The sequence below is a fragment of the Lycorma delicatula genome, chromosome 3 (assembly GCF_047948215.1).
Source record: "Lycorma delicatula isolate Av1 chromosome 3, ASM4794821v1, whole genome shotgun sequence".
Taxonomy (NCBI): Eukaryota; Metazoa; Arthropoda; class Insecta; order Hemiptera; family Fulgoridae; genus Lycorma; species Lycorma delicatula.
The window spans coordinates 65,615,841-65,640,040 of NC_134457.1; the positions used below are offsets into that span (position 1 = coordinate 65,615,841).

General features: G+C 27.3%; 1 protein-coding gene across 2 annotated transcripts in view; it reads left to right on the forward strand.

The window, feature by feature from the left end:
• The window catches only part of LOC142320904 (lachesin-like), a 573,872-nt gene that overhangs the window by 435,824 nt on the left and 113,848 nt on the right, over nucleotides 1–24,200 (forward strand). Inside the window, exons 6-7 of one of the 2 annotated variants that reach the window (XM_075358883.1) lie at nucleotides 7,199–7,492; nucleotides 23,604–23,666. In XM_075358883.1, coding sequence (XP_075214998.1) covers nucleotides 7,199–7,492; nucleotides 23,604–23,666 — 357 coding nt within the window. The remainder of the gene's footprint in view (nucleotides 1–7,198; nucleotides 7,493–23,603; nucleotides 23,667–24,200) is intronic. The other variant, XM_075358884.1, reaches the window with a different exon arrangement.

Here is a 24,200-nt window from a genome sequence, read left to right on the forward strand (position 1 = left end):
GGAATAAAAACTCCGAAAAAATATAGTTGTATATTATTTTTAATTTATAGTAATAAATTGTTTATTACGTAATACAACTTTTATATAAAACAAGGAATAACTGAAAATAAATTTACAAAAAAGTTAAATATTAAATAATTTATAAATAGATAACTTTTCCTTTAGTTTTTCGGACTTTTATCTCCATATATTAACAATTACGACAAAGTTTAAATGTTAGTTATATGATAGATTTTAACTATATTCTCTTGTATTTTCAGAAAAAAGTATAAATAACTTTATACTAAAGTTATATTAGTAAAAAATGCCATATGTTACCATAAGATAAATTACGAAAAGTTAATTTAAATGCTAAATGATTACGGTGCATTAAACGTTTGATAATTTATTGGTAAATGTTTGTGTTTCTTTTGTCGAGAACTTTAACTTAAAATACAATAAATTAAAAAAAAAATACAAATTTGAATAAATAAGAAGGAACTTTACATTTCTCTTATCTCTAACAATAGCTGTTTTTGGAACGGCAAACTCAGTATATAAGCGACTGATAAAGATTTACTACTTGTTTGTCTTCAGACGTAAAATCAATAAGAAGACTCCACATTCCTGGGGTGTATCATCTCCGTTTCACAATATCCTCAGTCAGTTTATTTTATTTTCAACATTACTATCACAAACGTTGGTTATTTACAATGCTGCTGTATCAAACACTCCTTCATGTATATCTGAATGTACACAATGTAATGCTGAAACATCACAACAAAATGACGGTAATGAATGTAACATATCGCTTAATTTCAAATAAATAAAATTATGGAAATAACTGTAAAAAATTTAAAAAATCATTGTTAACAATGCCTGAAAAATTTCCTAATTGTGGATAAAAATCTGATTTGAAACGCATAATCCAATTTAAAATTTTAGTAATAACATAGTACCAATCTGTACTCGTATTATATTCTATAGTGAATTTTTTAATGGCATGGACTAGTTTTTATTATTTCTGATAATTTAAAATTTTATAATATTTTAATAAATATACCTGAGTTACATTCGTGTTTAGTTGCTCTAAAAATACAAAACTAAAATTAGAAAAAAACAAAATTACTTAGAACAAGTGATTAAAAAATTCGAAGAATATCATCCGATATTAGACGGAGAAATTAACTGAAAAACAATTTTATTTTCTTAATATAAATGCATTATCTCCAAGACATAATAACTATTTTTCAAACGGTTATGATATGTGTTACTTGAAATTATTATTGTTTGTGTTTTTCAAAATTAATTTATTTTCCATTTTTTTTGCAAGAATTTAATTAAATTCAATATAAAATAAAATAACTAGAAATAAAACCCTATTTAAAAATATCTTTGGAAAAATTACTAAAAACATATTGATTACAAATTGTATACACTAATAAATAATGTATTTTATCCGTAATCATCTTCTTGTTTAAAATTGGCTCTTTAGTAAATTAGTTAAAATTATATAAATGATAAAGGTATAATTAGGTAATTATCATAGACAAAGAAGTCAAAATACATAATTTTAATCTATTTTCATATTCTAGAAATTAATTAACACAAATCATATACTTCTATAAAAAAACTGTTTTTCTCGTAAATAAAAAAAAAAGAAAAAAAAATAGTTAAGAATACGGTTGTGTTGATTTCGATATTTTAATTTTCACCTTAAAATAAATGTTATTGAAAATATAATCTTTATATTATTTTATATGAATGAAACTCCGAACGAAATAATAATAAAGACGACAAAAATAATAATATCGTAATTATTTAATCTGTAACCAAATTTAAAAAAAAAATATTTACTTCTCCATGACGATGGAGAAGTAATTGTCCTATTGTAATTGTCCTAAAGAGAATATCTCTTTTCTAAAGATACCGTTTAGAAAATCGATTTACATAGTGGCACAGTGCCACACTTACAATATGAGACAGAATTTCTTTACATTTCAAAGAAATATTTTTTTAACTTGATCCTCTTTCAATGGTTTTGATATATCAGTACTTTAAAATATAGAAAAAAATATAAGAAAATAAATATACAGAATGAAAACAAATTTCATTTGAAGTTAAAAGAAACGCTAAAAAAATTCTGAGGTGGACACCACATGACTTCCATATACCTTATTAAATTACATATACACATCTTTTTTTTTAAATGAAAAATTCATATAATTTTATTTCATTAATAACTGCTAATATTAAATTTTTTTTTTGTTATTATTCAATTATTATTATTTATTGTAAAAATATTTTTACAATAATTAATTCAATATATTTAAATTAAAAAAAAAGAAAAAAGGAGATGAAGTCGGATTCGAACCGATGTGCCTTCTCCATGTAAGGTTCAAATATTTCATTAATTAAAACTTCAATTGGCTATAACTCTGGAACCAATGAAAATAAGTACCACTTATGGTATATTGTTGAAAATCTCTCAGTGAAATTTTATTACTGCAGTCAACAAAAAGTCAACAAATTCCAAGTTTTTTTGGGATTTTGGGCTTTTTGGACACTTTTGGTCCCGTCGATTGCAATCAAAAGGGGAGGTGCACAACTAGATTTACAACAGTCCTAAATACAAACTTTCAACATCCTACACCTAATAGTTTTTGAGTTATGTGAGACATAAATACGTACAGACGTCACGCCGAAACTAGTCAAAATGGATTCAGGGATGGTCAAAATAGATATTTCCGTTGAAATCTGAAAACCGAAATTTTTTGCGATCACAATACATCCTTTACTTCGTACATGGAAGTAATAAATGTAAAAAAATTGCATGATAATATCGTCAAATGTTCAATAATTAAAAATCATATAAAACATTATTAATTCTTGCGTATGATATATTGAGATTGTTTTTGTTTAATATTTTAATAATAACAAATTAAAATAATTGTAATCCAATCAAATTAATTTCCCACCAACAAATTTTGTTTGATTATTATAATATTTATGGAAAATATTCTCTTTATAATTTAATGTTTTATAGATAAATAAATACATTTTATACATATTAGAAAACGGTAGAATAATTTGTATTGTTTAATTTGTTGGTGGAATACCTAAGGTAAATGTATGTTATAACGGAAACCTACAATTAACATGGTAAAGGGCGCTCTAACACATAGAGAGATGCGAATAAGACATTATTTACACACTGGATTCATTCCGCTGAACACGTCAAATAATACAGTGAACTAAATATTAAGTAAACATCATGTGTGTGAACGTGCACTTAATGTGGAGACAGTAGCATTTTACTATGTATATTATACTCCGTTATTTAATTTTCCACATTGGTAATTTTTCCGAATGGAAAAGGATAACAAAGTTGAATTATTAATCATAAGTAACCTATTTATATTTTTAAAAAAGATTAATTAAATATTGGTTTACTTTAATAAAAAGGGGAAAAATTGAATTGTTGTTATGCAGTTATTAATATTAGTATGTAACTTAATTACTTAGTTCACATCCTTTAGCACAATATAAAAACAATTTTTTTTCTATAAAATAAAAATTTACAACCGGATTCTCTTATCATATTATTTACCTATGGTATGTAAATATCTATGGTTATGCTAAAATATCACATGATAGAGGGCAATGCAACGATGACCGCCCCACTCAAAAACAAATACTAAAAGATTATAATAACAGAATCATTCGTGTTAATAAACACATTTATGGTAAAAATTAAGATCCAGAAGCACTCATTGTCATAAGCACTATCATCGCTGGGTTCTAGAACTTGTCCGTTGGACAATGTATGAACCACATGTGTCTAACACAATCAGCTCGCACACGATGTTTTTCTTATAAAATAAAAAAATCCTCATGCACATATGAATGCAGGTAGATAAACAAACAATTGAAAAATTAAACATAGACGTAAATAAAAGGCTGAAAAAATAACCGAATATAGGTAAATGCAAAGCAAGAATACGTCAAACAGTAACAATATTAAAATATTAATAGTAAATAGGTAGCAACAATGAAAGTAAAAAATGGCGATAGAAATAGGTAAATACATAAGGTGAAAATGGTACAGAAGAAACATGAAAAAAGACTACCTTCAACGACCATCATTAAGGTCTAGAAGATGAACCCTTTTCAATCGTCTAATTTCACCATCTTTATATAGAAGGTTCAAAGCAAGGGGATTAACGTGTCTATTTAGTATAATCATGTATTGCAAACAGAAACGTTCAATCTCATTCCGAAAATACGGAATCCCCAGCTATTCGTTTATTTCAGAATTCCTAACGAAGTTGGGTCACTTTTTCAAAATCTTTTTGTGACCTTTGGATCACTAATTGTCCTCTGTTGCTGAATCTCATACGTCCATAGAAGGTCTTATATGGAAGGACCTTGTTAGAGAGAGACATCTGAGTACCCCTATCCATTAGTCAACACATACGCTTGAATTTTTGGCCAATAGCAGTCCGAAATACAAAATTTCAACATCCTACGGCTAATCCGTTTTTTAATTATACGAGACACATACGTACGTTCGTACAGACGTCATGCCGAAACTAGTCAAAATGGATTCAGGGGTGGTCAAAATGGATATATCCGTTGAAATCTGAAAACCAAAATTTTCTCGATCTCAATACTTCGTACAAGGAAGTAAAAAACAGCTTACAAAAAAAACTGCTGACAATTAATTATCTATCTAAAGTGACTTATTAAAATGTAATTATTTTTACTTACTTCTATATTTATTTCTAAAAAAAACTCAATTTAAAATTTTAAATTACGGCCTTTGAAAGAAAACTTTGATTCCATCTCATAAATTCTATCTTATAAAAGTTTTTAATTAATAACATTACTATCATGCATATTCCCTTAAATCTGTGTTTTTATATCTACACTTTTGTCATATAGACATCCATAAATTTTAAGTCGATTTAGAAATCGTAAAACATTATTTTATGTAAGAACGCTTATATAAATTTGCATTCACTGAATCACATTATGAAAGCTAAACATGGACACTGGTAAAGCAGATTGATTAAAAATCTAGTGTTTATAAAAAAAAAAATTTTTCCTTTGGTACAACTTTAAATGATGTTTTAAGGTAAATACAATTATTGTAAATTGTACAAAAAGAAGCATTGTACAAAAGCAGCTTGGTTATTTGAAGTAAAAACTATAAAAATACATGTTAAAACCAAACAATATTATCAGATCACCGTAGCGGAGTAGTAGCATGTAGCCTTTCATCTGGAGGTCCCGGGTTTGAGTCGTGGTCAGGCATGGCACTTTTTATACTCTCCAAAATTCCACTCCCATATTCCACGCACAACCATCGTCGTACTTATGTGGTGACATAAAAAAATAGAAAAGAAAAAATAGAAGTAATATATTAAAATGTGTGTAGTACGTATTTTAAGATATATAGAACTTAAAAATATGGAGAGAATTTACATTTAAAATGGTTTTTTATTTAAGAGTATATTTGAAAAGCATAAATTGCCTGCAAACCTCCTACATAAGAAAAATTGTAAGACTAAATTTCCCTTTTTCGATAACCATGACAAAATTCCAAACCTATCTCATTGTTGAGTTACTTAGATCTTAACTTAAGGATAATTAAAAAGTGTTCATCTTTGTATGTTTCAGAAATAGAAAAAAGATAAATTGTTTGATTTTAATTTGTTACCAGCTTCAAAAAGTTAAAATTTAAAGAATTGATAGGATCATTTTTTTTTAAATTAATTAATTATTGAATTACTACATTTAAAAAATAATAATTTCTGTTAATATATTCTGTATAATTTTAAAAACAAAAGATATTTGCAAATACTAAACAATGTAATGTTATATGAAAGCATTTCGTTTTCATAAAAATAAAAAATAAATTCTTATTAAAGTAAGGTACAGAAAAAAGTAAAAAAGATTCTTTTTTTAAAATTTAAGGCTATTTGTTATTACAATTTTTTGATGCGAAATAATTCTTTCTGAATTTGTGACTACATATTTTCCAAAACGTTCTAATAGATTTCATGTTATTCTTGCAAAATCTTAGATGACCCAACAGGTTTTATATATATTATATATTTTTATGTGCGTGTATGTATGTGTATTTTTTAATGTTGATGTAGAATACCAGTAAAGGTAAATAAAATATAAACGAAAGAATTTTTGTGGGAAGATATTGAAGTATTCATTTATCGCTCGCTCTTGCTCTATTCTATGATAACCTCACAGACGATGGATCGATATTTCAGCTTCGTTTTTTTCCATCATCTAGTTTACTTTTTTTTACTTCACCGACTGCAATTTTAAAACTATATATTAAAACTAAATAAAAACCATTGTATTTCCCTGTTCTTTTTTTATTACGTATTCCAGTTATTGATAAAATTACTTTTGAAAACTATATTATTAAAATTAAATATATTATCATATAAAACTCATATATACCTAATTAATATTACTGGAGGTATCTTGTAATTATGTAATTACCTGAAAGCGATAGCTTAAAACTATTTCTATTTTCTTAAAATCATACTAAGTAAGATAAAAGTTCAGAAAAAATAAATCTTAAAACAGCAATAAATTTCACAGTTTAATAATTAGGAAAAGAAAAAATAATAACTTAATAGTGACATAATGTCTGAAGAATAACAGAAATCATTTAAAAAAAAGGAAACGTAATGAGGATAGGAATTGCAATATTAGATTTGTGCTCTTTTCACAAGTTAAAAAGCTACTAAGAGATATAAACAGTTGTATCTATCTAGACAGTAACATTTTGAAGGTACTTTAAAACGCTGGTTGAGCATTTTAGAGTTGGTAGCGAAACAGCATTTCTTATCACACACACAAAAAAAATTTTAACTTTCTTAGACACACACACACAAAAAATTTTAACATATTGTAAAACATTGTTTGATTTTACTGGTATATACATCTACAGATACAACTTATAGATATTTTTTTACATATCTAGTAATTTTGTTCTGATAGAAATGCTTTTAAATAGGATAAAACTATTTCTATTCCAGCAGCAAAAAGTTATAAATACACAAACAAAATTTCCATTGATTTTATTAATGAATATTATTTTCATAAAATCTAATGAAATATTTCAGAAACAATTATTAACTATTTGGGGACTTACTAAACATATTTTTTTAATGTTAATGTGTTACAGTTCCGCCAATGCTATGGATTCCACATCAGTTAGTAGGAGCGCCACTCGGATTCAATGTGACATTAGAATGTTTCACAGAAGCACATCCGACATCATTAAATTATTGGACGAGAGATGATGGTCATATGATTCATGACAGTTCAAAATATCGTGCCAATACTGAGGTCGGATCACCGTCCTATAAAACACATATGCTTTTAATAATTAGTCGAATAGAGGAATCCGATTTTGGCACGTATAAATGCGTAGCTAAAAATCCAAGAGGAGAAACTGATGGAACAATAAGACTTTACAGTAAGTAGAAACTTTTTACTTTTTTGTTTTTTAATATAAATTATTTCTCTTAGATTTTATATATTAGTATTTTAATAAATATTTTAGTTAATAATTAAAACACAAATTAGTTTTAATTATTTATAATAGTTACACAGGTAATTTAAATATACGCTTAAAAAATTGTACGTTATATTATTTTGCATTCTATGTATGTATAATATTTATACAAGCATTTCTATATTAGTTTTTGAACTTAATATATTTTTAAATTAAATCTGTTAAAATATTTTTCTTACAATAAATTGTTAATTATATAAAATATATTAATATTTTTATTTTTTATTAAGATATTAATAATATTTATATTTAATGAATTATATTAATATTGATGTAAAATCCACAGTTATAATTTTCTATATGAAGGTTGAAATAAAGCTACTGAATGTAAATTTTGTTAAAAATCACGATATTGATGAAATTTAATTATATAAAATGAATTGAGAGGGGGTTGAGTTTGGATTATAATATTAATGAATATTCTGTAGTATATATGATGTTGTTAAGTATACGAGTATAAAATATAAAAACATAATTAACCTTTATTAGAAGGTTTCTGCCAATAGTATTTTTGATTTGTCATTTCCATGCATCTAAAAAAGAAAAAAAGAACTTTAATTTACAGATTGTTTATAAAAAAAAAACAAAAAACAAAATAAATAATACATAATAGAGTCCATATTCATAGAATAGACGTAGCCAACCTCAAAAACCGATTCTGATTTATCATTTTATTATATATATATATTTATTTATTTACTATATATAAATATCGGGTTGGAAATAAGTACAAAGTATTACTGGAGTTTCCTAAGATAAATTGAAATATATTTGTTCATTTTTATTACAATCCGCAATCTAGATTTTGAAAATACCAGTTAAGCTTATATATTAAAAAAATTTGTTATTCAAAAAATACTTCCAGATTACTTAAAATGAAATCATAATTTTAAAAACAGCTCTCTCCTACTAAAAATAATAAGAAATAAGAAATTAAGGTAATTTTTTTTTTAATTAGTTTTACAATACCTTAAAATTACGGCTTTATATTTTTAACGTGAAATCTGGTAAAACCTTTATACTTAAATAGACAAGTATAAATCTAGAACAAGTATTATCTAAAACAAGTCACTGAACGTTAATAAATTGCATTACCAAAGCATTTTAGATAGTATTCTAACTTCTCATAAAAAAGCATAAAACACATTCCTTAAAATATTTATAAATAAACGATGAGAAATGAAAGGTTGGAATATAAATATTATATATACCTATTAATTAAATAAATTATTTACCTTTCGTAGTCACAACCTTTAAATTCATCCATCATTACAACTATTTTTAAACATCTATAGTTGCATGATAAATACTGAACAAAAAAAATAATGCACTAAAATTTAGTAACTATTCTAGTTCTGAAACCAAAAGAATGTAGGTATTCTGATATAATTCACATGTCATACCGAAAATGGAATAGCCTCTTCCTAAATACCAAGCGATCCATGCCGGCAAAACGATACAAAATGAGTATTACTTGAAACAGTACGAATATTATTAAATTTAGCCATTATAAGCCCACTGAAATTCAAACGAAATTCTGTCCTTTAATGGCTCCTTAAATTTATCACCACAGGCACTGTGTATATAGTGAGTAAGAATGTTCTCAGTGAAACTAACAATGATATTTCTTACAGTTTTAGAATTTGATTTTTATTACGGCAATATAAAAGAAAGAGAAATAATTAAAAAAGAATTAATTATAAAAAATGATTTTTTTTTTTTATAAATTATTATTTGTGGAAATTATAAGAGACTTGTTATTCTAACACATTTACACTAATAAGATTGGTTTTTAAACCTGGAGTAGGCTAATTGTGCTAAATGGCCCTTTCTAATATACAAGTTAGTCCTGTATGAAAATAGATTTTTTTTTAGATCCCTTTATAGTGAACGTCGGATAGACAAATTAGACCAATATGCAAGAGTAAGCTATTAAGTTAACAGCAGAATGCAGAATGATAACTAAAAAAATGTTGAGCTAATATCTTTTGAAATATAATTCCTTATTATAAAAAAATTCAATGTTTACTAACATTTTACAAAATGACAGTGCGAGTTGAAGTATTCCCATTAATGCAGGTGACTTGCATCTTATTAGGAGTAAGCAAGGTTTTAGTTTAGCCTATATATTCTTCAAGTTTATAATTTTGTTTAATAAAAATTATGATTAGAATATATTTATAAACTGAAGAAATATTTTCATGATTGATTAAATAAAAAAATAGTTAGTTGTATTTTAACTCCATTAAAAGTTTGACGGCATAAAGAATTTTTCTTCATAGAATTACCATATTCAAATTTTTTATAGTAATGTTAACTATAAAACATTAAATATTTCTAGCAAATTAGTAAAAAGGAAACAGTAAAATAATGATAGTAAAAATCGAAATTAGTAAACATAAAATCACACATTCAGTTTATAATCAAGTGAAAATGAAGAAAAACGACGTTATATGGTTTCTTGTTCATAAAGAATTTTTCCCTCTATGAAAGAAAACAACTAAAAATGAATGAATGAGAAATCATTTCTTTACAAAAATTAAAAATAACTAGGTTTATCTCATAATTTTTACTAGACTCAATAAAAATATTTTGAAATTAACTATACTGAAATAAGATATATTTTTGTAATTATATTTATAACAAATAATTATTATTCAATATCCACATAATATCTGCTCTTTTTATTCTTTTTTTTTTTTTTTTTTTTTTTTTTTTATAAAAAAAGGAGAAATTTACACTTAAAAGAAAGGTTAGCTTTTTACTTCCTAAATCACACATAGTTTCATACGATCTTTCTGTGTAAGGGGTCATGTCTCCATGGTAACAACGAGGACTATGTGAGTGTACAGGGATCTTTCCTCTTGGGCATTCAGTTGATATTTGAGTAGCACTTTGAAAAATAAACAAAATCGAAACTTCACTACTTTTCACATACATTATAAACGTAACAATGGAAAAAATATTTTCAAAAATTTATATCTTTTATAAATATTGTAAAATTTAATCTGTTACTAAATTAGTTTTGTTGATATTAATACTATGTTAGTGTTTAATCACAAAAATACCTATGTTGAGGCTATTTTAATTGTATTCCTTATTTAGCTATTACTGCAAGTTACTCCAATGCACTATACATTTACAGAAATATTAACAGGTTGACTGCAGTGAGATATCAAACAATGTTTCAGTGTAATGCCACATTTAAGATGCACTAATATTGTTTATTTTTAATGTATTTGTATCAAATTACATATTATTTTAAATATAAAATTCTGTGTATTTTTGTGTTATATTTAGCACCGAAATTTGTCTTTAAATTTGAAATTAAAGAATGTTTTTTTGACAATCTCCAGGTAAAAAAAAAAATAATAAACTTAATTGAATTGTTTATCGTAATAAAATGTGAATTAATTTTAGTTATTTACTAACAAAATTTAGTTAGATTTTAATATCAAGTACTCTTTAAAATATTAAAGTAATCTATGTTAAAAAAAGCAGTTAATAAAAGTAGTATTCAAACAATTTTGGAATTGTAGATTTAAAAATAAATATAATCAGTTGTTAGTAAGTAAAAAATATTCAATTCAATTAAATTGTGTTAAACATTCTGAGACATCAATTGGTGTCTCGTTTTCCGCGGTTGCTGTAACACAAATTTATGTTTCAACTTTATTTCTGAATTTTTCAAAATGTTAAGTTGCAAATTGAAACTGGTATCAAAAATTAGTAGTACGGTAACAAAATCTTTACTGAAATTGAAAAAAAAAAAATGGCAGCCTGGTGGATATTTTCAGCAAAATAAGTATAGCAGCCTTGGAAATGAATTTTTCAGTGTGGCAGTCAATTCGTTAAATATCATACTTTTTTAGAGATACTTTTATTTTAAAGATAAAAATTGAATATTTTACATCGTTATATTCACAAAAATATTCAAAAAAAGATCAAAATTTCTCGTTGATGCTATTTCAGTAATACTAACAATATTTTTTTCAAAACAAAAATGTTGGGTTGGATATCCGAGAAAAAATTGTAATTATTTTTAATTTTCAACTAACTAGGTTTTCCTAATTCAACTTCATCAATGGAAAGTAAAACCGAAAGATAGACACCAATATTTGTCGTAGAAAATTCCTTTCTTATTATTTAGTTAATTTACATTAATTATTTTTTGGTCGTTAATGCAACAGCTGATACAAACGATATATACAACACAACGCTGTTATTAATGAAATTATTATCCATTAAGTTCAGCGCAGTCCACGCACAGTACACAACGTCTTTTTAAAATGATCAAAGTTTCTCATTCCATGGTTTGGAAGACACTAAAACAAAACAAGTTTTATCTTTATCATAAACAATCAGTTCAACATCTACACTCAAGAGACGGTCCGCTTCGCTTGGAGTTCTGCAATTGCTGGAATACAAATCGACAACTTTTCTTCTTCAAGAAGAATTGCCGCAGCTACTTAAGATGATGATCCTCTATCGCTAAGACGCAAACTATACTTCTAGCACGATGGCGCGCCTCCTCACCTCTTATACTATTTCCACTCACCTAAATCATCATTTCCCTGAGAAATGGATCGGTCGTAGAGGTCCACATTCATGGCTATCAATATCATCTGATCTAACAGTTTAGACTTTTGTGTCGGGGGATGGGTGAAAAATATTGAAAACAATACAAAAATACGTTCTCGTGAGGAATTAATTGTCCGTATTGTGGTTGCGGCTGAATAACTTAATTGCAGGTTAAAGAACTAAAAAGAGCAACAAAATCAGTACAATAGCGGGCCAAGAAATGCGTTGAAAATGGCGGGCTCATTTTTGGACATTTATTATAAACTGGTACCTATAATGCACTTTGTTGTAGTGTACTGTTTCTAAATAAAATTCGAATTTTTGTAACTTTTCTTTTTTTATTCAACTTTTCTTACATAGTTTTGTACAGAATTAAATTCTCTACAAGTTTTATTTTTATAATTTTTATGTGATTATTACCTATTTAATAAAGTTATTGTTTGTCAAACATAAAACATAGAGTTTTTTACCCCAATTTATTAGTTTTCATCCCAGATTTCCCAAACTTTACTACAGATACGGTTCTGGGACCTACTATATTCGATTTTTTAGTTTAAAGATCATTAGAAGCCACTAATTATGCTCCTTAATTAACGTCCTAAAAATTTCAGTACGACTTCATTTCACAAGGTTAGCTGAAATCCGAACGAAATCTTTCACTAGCCGTAACTCCCAAACGAAGTATTTTAGGACATATATTTATAGAATTTTTTCAATTATTTTCACGAGTAGAATGAATGTTGAAAGTCCCGGGAGAACTTCGTGATACACTCTGTACATAAAAAAAAATAAATACTTGAAATGTTTTTGATATTACATCATCTTCAAGAGAAAAATAAATTCGATTTGTTTTTATACGTCAATAGTCAAGCGTTTTTGTTTGTATTTCTCATGTTACCATAAATAAAATAAAAATCTGGTAACAGAGAAACACTAAAGACAATTTGATGAACTTTGATAACTTAATAAAGAGAGATTAAAACTTTTGATTTTATCGTACTTTATTTTATTATGGTTAATATTGTTTTATTTATGTTTCTACTTACCGTTTTTCAATTTCCAGAAAAAATGTGGAGACATAGCTAACTTTATGTCGTAATAAAGTTTCTAGAAGTATCCAGTGAATGACGTTAAAAAACCTTATTTTCTAAATTTAAAAAGTTATCATAAAAGTTTGAAAATTAGTTAAATCTGATATATATATATATATATATATATAAATTTCTGCAACCCCTGAAAAATGATTTAACATTTTGGTATAAAATACATTACCTAAACGAATTAAGCTAAGTGTAGTCCATTGATACAGTAATTCATTACGTACTTCCTAATTCTTAAGAAAAATAAATAAATCACCATTTTCTTTTTAAATTAAATAACTATTATCGAAGATTTTAAATTAGTGCAGCAGTTAAAAAAAATGTCAGAGAAGCCAGAAGAGTTGGAAAATAAATTCAAAAAAGAAACCTCACCACAGCCCAATGAGATGAGGATGTTATGTATGACATCTTTACGAAGTGTAATCTTGTACAGACTCAGGCCGGCCATCCCTGAGACGTGTGGTTAATTGAAACCCAACTATCAAAGTACATCGGTTTTCCATTGTGTAGTATTCAAATCAATGATAAAAGCAAGAAAAATAGGTTATTTATTTTTAAAAAATATATTTTTTATTTATTTTTGCATTTTTATTATGAATTATTACAAAATAATTATTTATAGGCGCGTATAAACATACTCGTTCACGTAACACATAAATACATACTATGTGCACAAATTACACATACCAGGATGTGAATAATTTTATATCATGAATTCGTAGAAAACCGAAGCTAAAATAATATAATCAGAATACAAGTAGATAATACTAAGTTACATAGGCTTAATCAGCGTGTTCAGAGTTTTAATTATTTCCGTGAAAGATAAAGTCTTTATGTTAAATTATTCAGGAGTGAGAAAGGGATTAGAGAGTTCAACAATGAAGACCCTACTCATATGTCCAGTTCAGCTTTGCTGATTAAATATTTTAAGCTCATTAATTCTTCACTTTCCTCCAATTATTTTATTCTCATTTATTTCATATTATTTAAATTAAAAAGCTTCAGAATCTTTCCGTAGATCTACTGTACGGGAAGATAATTATTTCTGAAAAAAAGACAAAATAAATCGTTAAATGACATTACGAGTTCTTGTATGATAACTCTTTTGTTCTTTAAATAATTCAACAAAATTTTATATATATATATTATATACTTCCTGTAATGAAAATTTAAAAATATTGCTTGTTTTTCATTTTACGAATTTTTTTTCTTTTTTTATACTTTTGAGATCACATTGGACCACTTTAGTCATCCATGTTTCAGTTTCTCTTGAATTTCTGTATTAGTCTGGCTATTCGATTTTCATCATTTTATAAAACAGAAAAAAACAATTTTGGTTAGAGTCCTCGTTCGCCTACGAAGTGATGAAACATGAAAATATTACGTTTTATAGTTGCAAAGTAACTTTGTAAAAATTAATTTTTCATGATAGCAAAATCAATTTTTACTGCTCCTCAATTAAAAGTATGATAAGTATCAACATTTTAAATGCGAGCTTGTAAAAAGTGATTTCTGTTGCTAGAATTTATTAGATATAAAAATTTAACAGCACTAACAAATGTTATTATTTTGTTGTTACTTTTGTAAACAATAGTTCCCTCAAGACGTTTAACTTCATTCCACATTTAACAATAAACTTTTCTCCCGTATAATTCCTAAATAAGCAAAAATAATTTTTATCGGTTATATTATCACAGTCCATAAGCGGTGGTGTTAAACCGCAGATCTTTAGACACTATCCGAACATAATCCTTAGAGTATTAATTATTATCAACAATAATAAAAATTATAAAACAAGCTTCTTATCTTTTTTTAATGATGATTATTGTAATTATCATTATTTTCAGGATGCAAATTTTAAAAAGTGAATTTAAGCCAATCTTCTTCTGAATGTCAATTTTCGAATGAGAAACTGATGAATTCCAGTGCATTTTAGATCATTCATAATTCGATAGTACTCTCCCATTATATTAGATACAACATACGTTTAGTTTAGTACAACTTAAAAAAAAAGAAATCCTTTCCTTTATTTACACTTAGTACTCACAGTTCTGATCTTATTTTTCTATTAGGTATTCGATCCCTTTCAGAAATTTCCAGCCACAGCACCCAAAATATCTCATTTCCGATATATCCTTAATTCATCTTTTTACTATTCGGTCAAAAATTTCAACTTCATGAATTTAACATTATTTATCAACACGGGATACTCCTGTATTATAAAATTTCATCCAGGTTTGTGAGCGGATTCTATACGTCAGCAGTTGTCGAATTATAACAAGCATCTAAAATAAATTATTAATTATTTCTCAACCACGTCAATAAAAGTCCATAACTTATCCTAAATATTAGTCTGTTCGGTTCCTTTCACAAAAATAACATGTTTACTATTTAAACTAGACTAGTCCTACACTGTAATAATCATTGCTAATAAAAAATAAAATTATTTAGTAGGCAAATTCTTCGTTAAAAAATAAAATACTTATCTACTTACGTGTTGCTTGAATATAAATTAAAAAATTTATAGATGAAGACAGATAGCCCTGACACACGCTGATTAATTAAAAAGCTCTTTTAACTTTATTTGTCGACTTTCTTTAATTTTATAGATTTATCTTAAATTTTTTTTAAATTTTAGAGATCACAGAGTAAAATGCTAAAGAGTAAAAGATCAAAGAGAAAATTCTTTCACTAGAATAAACTTTTTTTTTTTAATCAGGTAAAGTATTCAGTAAAATTTATTAGTAGATTTTTATTAATTGATTTTATGACTCAAATAAATTGTGATGTATTTGAAGATTAATCTCTGAGAAAATATTATCATCATAATGACAATATATATATATATATATATATATATATATAAACAAACAATATCCTTTAGATAATAACATATTGGTTCCTCTCAAGCCTCGTGGCTATTGACGTACCTCAATAAGATTGAAACAATATTAATTTTAGAGAGGATTGGTATTAGTAATAAAAATGCTACATTCCAAAATTTAATATTATTTTATCTCACATTATTTTGAGTTTGCAAAGAAATTATTTTCTTTACAATGCCCTTACATAATAAGATTAAAAAATACATATATAAAATGATTACAAAATAAACGAAACTAATTAATAATAAAATACACATATGATAATACTTTGGATCTTTTAAATCCTAATTAATTTATTTAAAAAACAATTTGTAAAATGATATAGGCATGAGGTCATTAAGTGTTCCTACATAAAAAAAAAACATTATGAACAAACAACCAATAAACTTTTCTTTTTTTTTTAAAGAATGAAAACCATCCAATGACAGCCCTTCTTGAGTTTAGATATCAGAGTATGTATCAAATAAGAATGCATTTTATAATATTATACAGGGGGCAGCTGATAGCAGCAAAAATAATAAAAAAAATAATAACGAGAGGTAAACAAGAATAATATACGGCTAAAGTTAAGGTGATATTAAGGAAATAAAACGGTAATAATAAATGAGTCAACAAATAAGATACTTATAACAGTAATAATTCCTGACAACCAACATCTGAATGTTAGAATTTCAAAATCATAGGAATCATAAGGTTTTTAGACTCTAGAATGTTAAGAATGTCAATATGTGACGGTTAACTTTTTTCATGAAAGATTATTTGTATGGTGAGTCTCGTCAATAATCACTCAGGTCCAACTCATGAAGCCTCTTCAGCCGTCTAACAACCCCATTGTAATCTAACAGGTTTATATCTAAAGTGGAACCATGTGTTTTTAGTTGTGATACGTAATCCTGCTTAATCTCCGTATTTCCTTCTTTACATGGAATATCTGTAGATAGAATCACGTTGTTTGTTGCAAACCTCTGTGCCTTCGTTATAACACTGTGGATTTTGTTTTGAAATCGTTTGATCACCTTAATGTTACTGATACAACTTGTTCTCAAAAGTTGTATACCTTAAGTTTAAGTTCATTTATCTGACAGAGACAAGTTATAATTCCTACCCAGTAGCCAGTGAAACTTCATAAACCTCACGTTTATTTGTTTTTCTTTTATATGATCTTTTCAGATTAAACGATGATCAAGGTGCATACCTATGTATCGCACTATGCTTACAGCAGAGATATCAGGACTGTCTAAATGAACTTGAGGACAATCGTCTCTCTTCATGGTGAATGTTAAGTGATTCGACTTAGCTGGGTTTCCCTTAACTTACCCCTGTACAAACCATTTGTCGTTGAGGTACAGGGCAGATCGCAGCTTCCTAGAGAACAGAGCACGCGTCGCTGTCAACCGTCAAGATTGTTGTATCGACCGCAAACACGCAAGTGTGATGTAGTTTGGGCTGGAAAGGTCCGCAGTGAAGATCAAATAAATATCGGATCCAGAACTGAACTTTGAGGGAATCCTGACTGCATGTTGTAAAAGGAGGAATACTGCTTGTTACACTTCACTTTAAAAAAACGACCATATAAGTAATTTTGCTGTATCAGATAAACTTTTAGGGGCAGATGCAAGTTTAATTTCCAGAGGAGGTAGCTAGACTTTGTCAAAAGCTTGCTGAACGTCTAAGAAAGCCGCTGAACAGCTTCTTTCTTTTCAAACAGTCGTAGATAATATTAAAAACTCTGTGGGTTTGTTCAGTGGTTGAATGGGCGTGTCTTAAGTCGAATCGGTAATATAAAATAATTCTGTTTCCCACTAAGACTGACCGTTGCCTCCAAAAAATACTTTAAAATGTTAGAAAAGCTTTTAGAAAAACTTGCCTCTTAAAAACTTTAGAAAGAAATGGAAACAAACTTATGGGTTTATATGAAGCCACTTTGTTGGTAGTCTTACCTGGTTTTAAGATCTTAGTAATACATTCCACTCCGTTCGATACCAAGCTGTCCGGTTTTTATTTAAGAGGCAAGTTATGTAGACTAGCGCTGATGGTGGTAGCATGAATAACATTCTACCACTGATAGAGTCAAATCCTGAAGCCTTCTTTGTATCCTTTATATTTTTAAATTAATTTAATAATTCTACACTTGGCAATGGTTTCACTGGGAAAGATAGTGGAATCGGATTATAAAGGAATTCAAAACTCTCTTCTTCGCCACCTCCTCTTATGTTGTAAGGTCTGAAGACTGTTGCATAGGTGCGATGCAAATAAATCTTCTGGCTGTCGCTGCAAGCCCAACCACACGAAGACCCCAAAGAAGGATATGATTGTGGAAAACTCCCTTGTGGCATTCCATATATACTCATCCCTCACAAGGAGGGAAAGACGTTTAATGTAGTTTCTAAACATGTCGTTTTTGACTGATCTTTATGGTTTCCGAAGCTTCCGAGCAGGCCATGAGAGCCGTTTATAATCTTGGTTCCTGCAATATTGCCATCCTTGTCGGATTCTCCGTTTAGTCGCAAGAAGTTCCATGATTTTACTTGGATAGACTTTGCCTCCCTTGCTTTCACTTAACTCAGTTGGAGTAGAACGCCAAGCTGCCTCCTGCATTATTAACGCTCCATTGCATTATCAATATCCTGTTCTTATTTCATAGTATACCTACCTGTAGGAAGCCTATCCTTAATCCATTTCCGATAGGACTTCCAGTCAGTCTTACTGTTGTGATTTATCGGTGAGCGCCTCTTCTTAATCACCGTTAGGCTCACGGTCAGTATCGCGGGAGAGTGATCTGATGTGGAGTCCAAGTGATCGGATGTGATTTTGCTTATCATACAAAGAGCCAACCCCTGATATAATAAAAAATCCAATTGGTCTAAGGCTTTAGTTTCGTCCGTAAGCCAATAAGTTGGTTCTAGGTCACAGTCAGTATTTCGGATTCCAGTCTCCACTCGTGATAAAACGACAACCTAGCGAAATAAATTAATCAAAAAACCTATTAACTTAATTAAATAAATTTATTTTTATATTGCAAAGTATTTTTATTGCATCAAATATTTGGACATTAAGATTAAGATAAATATTATGAAAAAAACAATAAAACAATAGGTGCATGATATCACTTTACTTCTGAAATCAGAAAGAGTTGTTTTACATTTACGGGCAATGAAGAATTAGGTTTGAAGAATAGAACTGTAATTGGATTGTAACAATTAATTTAACTAATATAAAAAATGTTTATTTTTAAAGAAATATTTTCACTTTCGTTACGAATTTAATTCAAAACCCATTAATTTACATAAGTAAAATATTATGTCTCAAATTATCAAAAAAAACTCTCTGTTAATTATTGATATCAGTGACTATAAACGACTGCAAACTAAATTTTACTTTATTCTAATCTCACTCTTCCGGAAGACTATTTCTTTTCAAAATGACATGATCCTTCATAAAAAGCCAGTTATTAGGAAAATAAACACTCTACAATAATTCAATTATGAGATTACTAATTCTCTTACAAATAATAATAAAGGTTTTTAAAGGTTTTTTCTGCAGTTGTGTCACATTTAAAGCTCCTGAAGTGTAAATTATACCGATAAAAATTGTTATATAATGATCAGAGGTATAGTATATAATAATATTATCATATAATCAACATCATTACTCTCAGGGAAATGATGAAGATAGTAAATGTTTCAGTTGTAGGAGAGAATGTCAACTGCATTTTGGTAAGGCTACCATCATGCACAATATCTGTTATAGTCAACATTATAAAGGCAGTGGAAAACCACTCTTCATTTTTATGGTAAGCCTGGATAGAGATGAGTTACTTTCTGCTTGTAATTCTCGAATATGGTTATGCAATTTTTATTAAGAGACTTACTTACCTATTAAGTAAAAAAACTACGTCTATTGATTCTTTATATTCTTATGCAAGTTAAGAGTTATTTAGTTTCGAGAAGTGAGCTATTAAAAAGCTTTTATGTAAAAGCTTCCAAAATTTTTTATTTATATTATAATCTTTTTTTCAGCAGGTTCATTTTTAAACAATGTATATAATTCTTAAACATAAAAAGCAAATTTTCAACGAATTCATACATATAAATAACAGATAGGTTATTATTTAATAAACATATTGAAAACCACTAAATTAATTACTGTTAAATAAATTTAATTTCAGCAAAACTATTTATTTCATAAAAATATCTGAATTTATATAAGTTTGTATAAAATATATTTATTATACTAAATTTCAATGCTTAATTGGATTTAAGCAATCTTTTTAGTGGTTTGCATACAATTTGGGCCTTTACTATGTCTGAATCATCAAATAACAGTTTTAATGAGGTTTCAGCTACTTATTTTGAATAAAATACACTAACCTATTTCTTGTATTCATAAAATATATTCATTTAAAGGATCTTAAGGATACGACTTAAAAATCAGCTGGTTTCGAAATCGAGAGTTCTAAGGTTCAAATCCCAGTAAAAACAGTTACTTTTATACAAATTTGAATACTAGATCGTGGATAGCGGTGTTCTTTGGTGGTTGGGTATCAATCAAACACACATCTCAGGAATGGTCGACCTGATACTGTACAAGAGTACACTTCATTTACACTCATACATACTCTCATTCATCCTCTGCATAATACCTTACGTGGTTCCGGAGGCTAAACAGAAAAAGAAAGAAAGGATACATTAAAAATATTTTAGTAAATTGTCAATATCTCTGTACGAATGTCCAATTATTATATGGTGCTCATGTCTTTATAAGTTTAACTGGTGAAATCAAATCAACTATTTTTATACAGCTAAATTGTTATGAAAAATTTTGTATATGTTCATTTTTGAAAATTACTGATATATCATAATTAAATTAATTTTAAATTATTGTGGAAATTAATTTACAATAAATAATTTTATTTTTATCGAGGAGACATAATAATTTGATATATATAACAATTTTGAAGTAATTTCAATATAATTTTAATTTAATCGTTTAAACAAACAAAAGTTACATTTTTATATTATACTGCACTTACTAAAATAAAGGAGATTATATTTCAATACGTAGAGTAAGTTATTGTGATTTTATGTTTCTGAAATAAATACAAGTACATAGATTTTATTATTTTTGAGATTTAAAATTTTATAACTCATGAACGTATAATATGACATGTAAACATATTGATAATTAAATTTTTTTTAAATCAGTTATTTTGAAAATGCTACTTCACTTATTCAAAATCAATTATAATTAATTAATTAGAATAGATACGCTTTCCAAAACTGGAAAACACTATCAGCTTTAAGTGTGTATGGTCGACAGTGCTTTTATTTAAACATACTCTCAGGTAAAGAGTGTTGTGTTATTACTGAAAAATTTGTTGCGAAAATATGAATTTCTATAGATGAAGAGGATTAAAAGTACTGAAATCTCCACTGCATTTCGTTCTTGTACAATTATGTTACGAACATTTGCATTTACATATATATACATCTAAAGGAATCTAAAGGCTGAATTAATTGGATGGTTTAACTAATTGTAATGTTCAAATAATCAACCGTAATTATTGATCGTTAATGTTTCTTAAATGATCCTTTTCTTATTTATAGACATAATTTCTTTAGTAAATTTTCGTTGAAAAATATGGACTCAGTACAAATTAGTAGAGTACATTTGCATTATATTCTGTTCGTTAAATTTGATATCAAATATTCAGAGGGATAACTATCAGTATTGCTCCTAAAATATTTTTAGTAATTATCTAAAGCAAGGAAAAATAGATTATGTTAAAAATTAAAAATTATATCAAATACATTTTGCAGAAAATGAAAACTAAGTTGTGAAAAACGAAATTTTAATTATAAAAGCCAATTTTAATGTAATTTAATTTTAATATAGACCAAGAGCTGGGTACGATTTTTCCACCAATCGTATAAATGGACAAATTGTACCGCAAATGCTATGGAGTACTGAGAGTATCACAAATCCCGACACGCAGACAAGTAACTGGGGACCGTGGACCCCTGGGCAGAAGTAAAGTTGCAAAAAAATCAGTTTTTTCCATATATCTTGAGAAATTTACGTCGAATAAAAAGAAGTGAACAACAAATTTTGTTTTTCTTTCTAAGCTGTACAATTTTTTCCCATAACACTTTTTTGGGAAATCAAAAGTTTTTGTCAAAAATGCGAAAAACTCATAAAAATAGCAGCTTTTTGCCTTTAATTTCAAAAAACACTTTTTTCAAAAGTTTTCATTGAAGATGTCTGCCAATTTGTGTGGAGGTCCTTTGTGTTTCTCTGATACAAACTGTGAAGAGCAGATACTACGTGGGAACGACTAAAAACTATTGATTTCTTAAAAGTGTTAATGGAAAAACTTTTGAGCTTGGAAAAGACAAGAAAATGTTTCTTAAACTTTTTTTATCTGACGCATATTTCTCGAAATATACGGAAAACTCTGATTTTTTAGAATTTTACCTCTGCCCGGGAGCTCTTGGCTCCCACTTACGTGTCTGCCCGTCGGGATTTAAGATACTCTCGGTAACCCCCACTATTTCCAATATAACTAGTCTATTTACACGATTGGTGGAAAAATCGAACTCTGTTCTTCAGAGCTTGATTTTCTAACAGAAAATTTACACTTTTCTAACAGAAAATGTATTTCGATTTAGTTGCATTTTAGTGTAATATCTCATAGTAGAAAAGTTTTCTTTCTTTAAGATATCCTGAAAAATAGACTTTTAACGAAACTTAACTTTTATTGATATGAAAGTGTTCTTTAACAGAGTATATGAGTACATATATGCTATCTACATTGAGAATAGCTAAAAAATCCGTTAAATTTATAAAGTTAAACAAGAAAGATGTAGAATAAAGAGGGAACATCCACACAGAATGAAATAGTCTAATTAATTTAACCTCTAGTATTATCATAATCTAAAAAATAAACACATGCAAAGATAACAGAATAAATTTTACATTTATATGTAAAATAAATGTAATTCTGTTACTAGATCTTAAAATTTATGTAATGACTTCAAAAATTCTAATAAAATAACACAATATGAGTACTTTAAGATATTAAAATCTATTTCATCATTTCTTACAATTACAAATTGAAACCTAAATTAATACTTCTGAAACTATTCGATGTCAAAATACTAATTAAGGAATTTTATGAGAAATTATGTAACTAAGTAATACTGATATATTACTAACTTAAATTATATAATTTAGTATATTATAAAATTTATTTCAGAGATATTGAAAAATAATATTAACAATGATATACACTTGTATATAAAAATTGTTGATCGAAACATTGCCTGTTGAATGAACGAAATTGTGGCCTGATATCTGACAGGCCCGCACCATGCTGCTTACTGCACACTTTCTTTCTCTTTATCTTGCTTGATCACTGACTTCACGTTTTCTCTTTTCTTTCTAAAGCATCTGCTCCACCGTCGACCTCTCCCGCTCCGTCAACACCGGAGGTTCTACTCCAGACGATAGGTATGTGTTCTGAGCACGCACAATGCACAATTCTTAACCTGCTTTACCTGCATGTTACTTGAAATAATTCTTGCTTCGCTTTCTTACTTTATTTCTTATTTTCAATATTTTTCTTTCTTTCGTTCTTTACTTATTCTTTTTCTTCTTGACTAGTAATGTCCAGTTCCATGTAAAATATATATTTTTTTTTACTAGCCGTTCAAGAGAAAATATATGTACAATAATTTTCATATTTTGTGGGAGAGTGCGAAAGGTTTTGTCAGTTATTTAAGATTGATTATAAATTGTATCTAGTCATATGAAAATATTTTTTAAATACGTAAGTAAATATTAATTATTATTTTTTTTTTTTAACAGCCATTAGTAAATTTCTATAAAACGATGAAAAATGACTACCGTTATAGTAAGTTTCCTAAATAAAGAATTCACCATAAAGGTACTACAAAAAAATAATTAATGTATAATGCGAGACCAAAGACAATTTTAATTTAAATTACTTAAGTGTAAGTGTAAATTGCAAATTTAAATTTACAC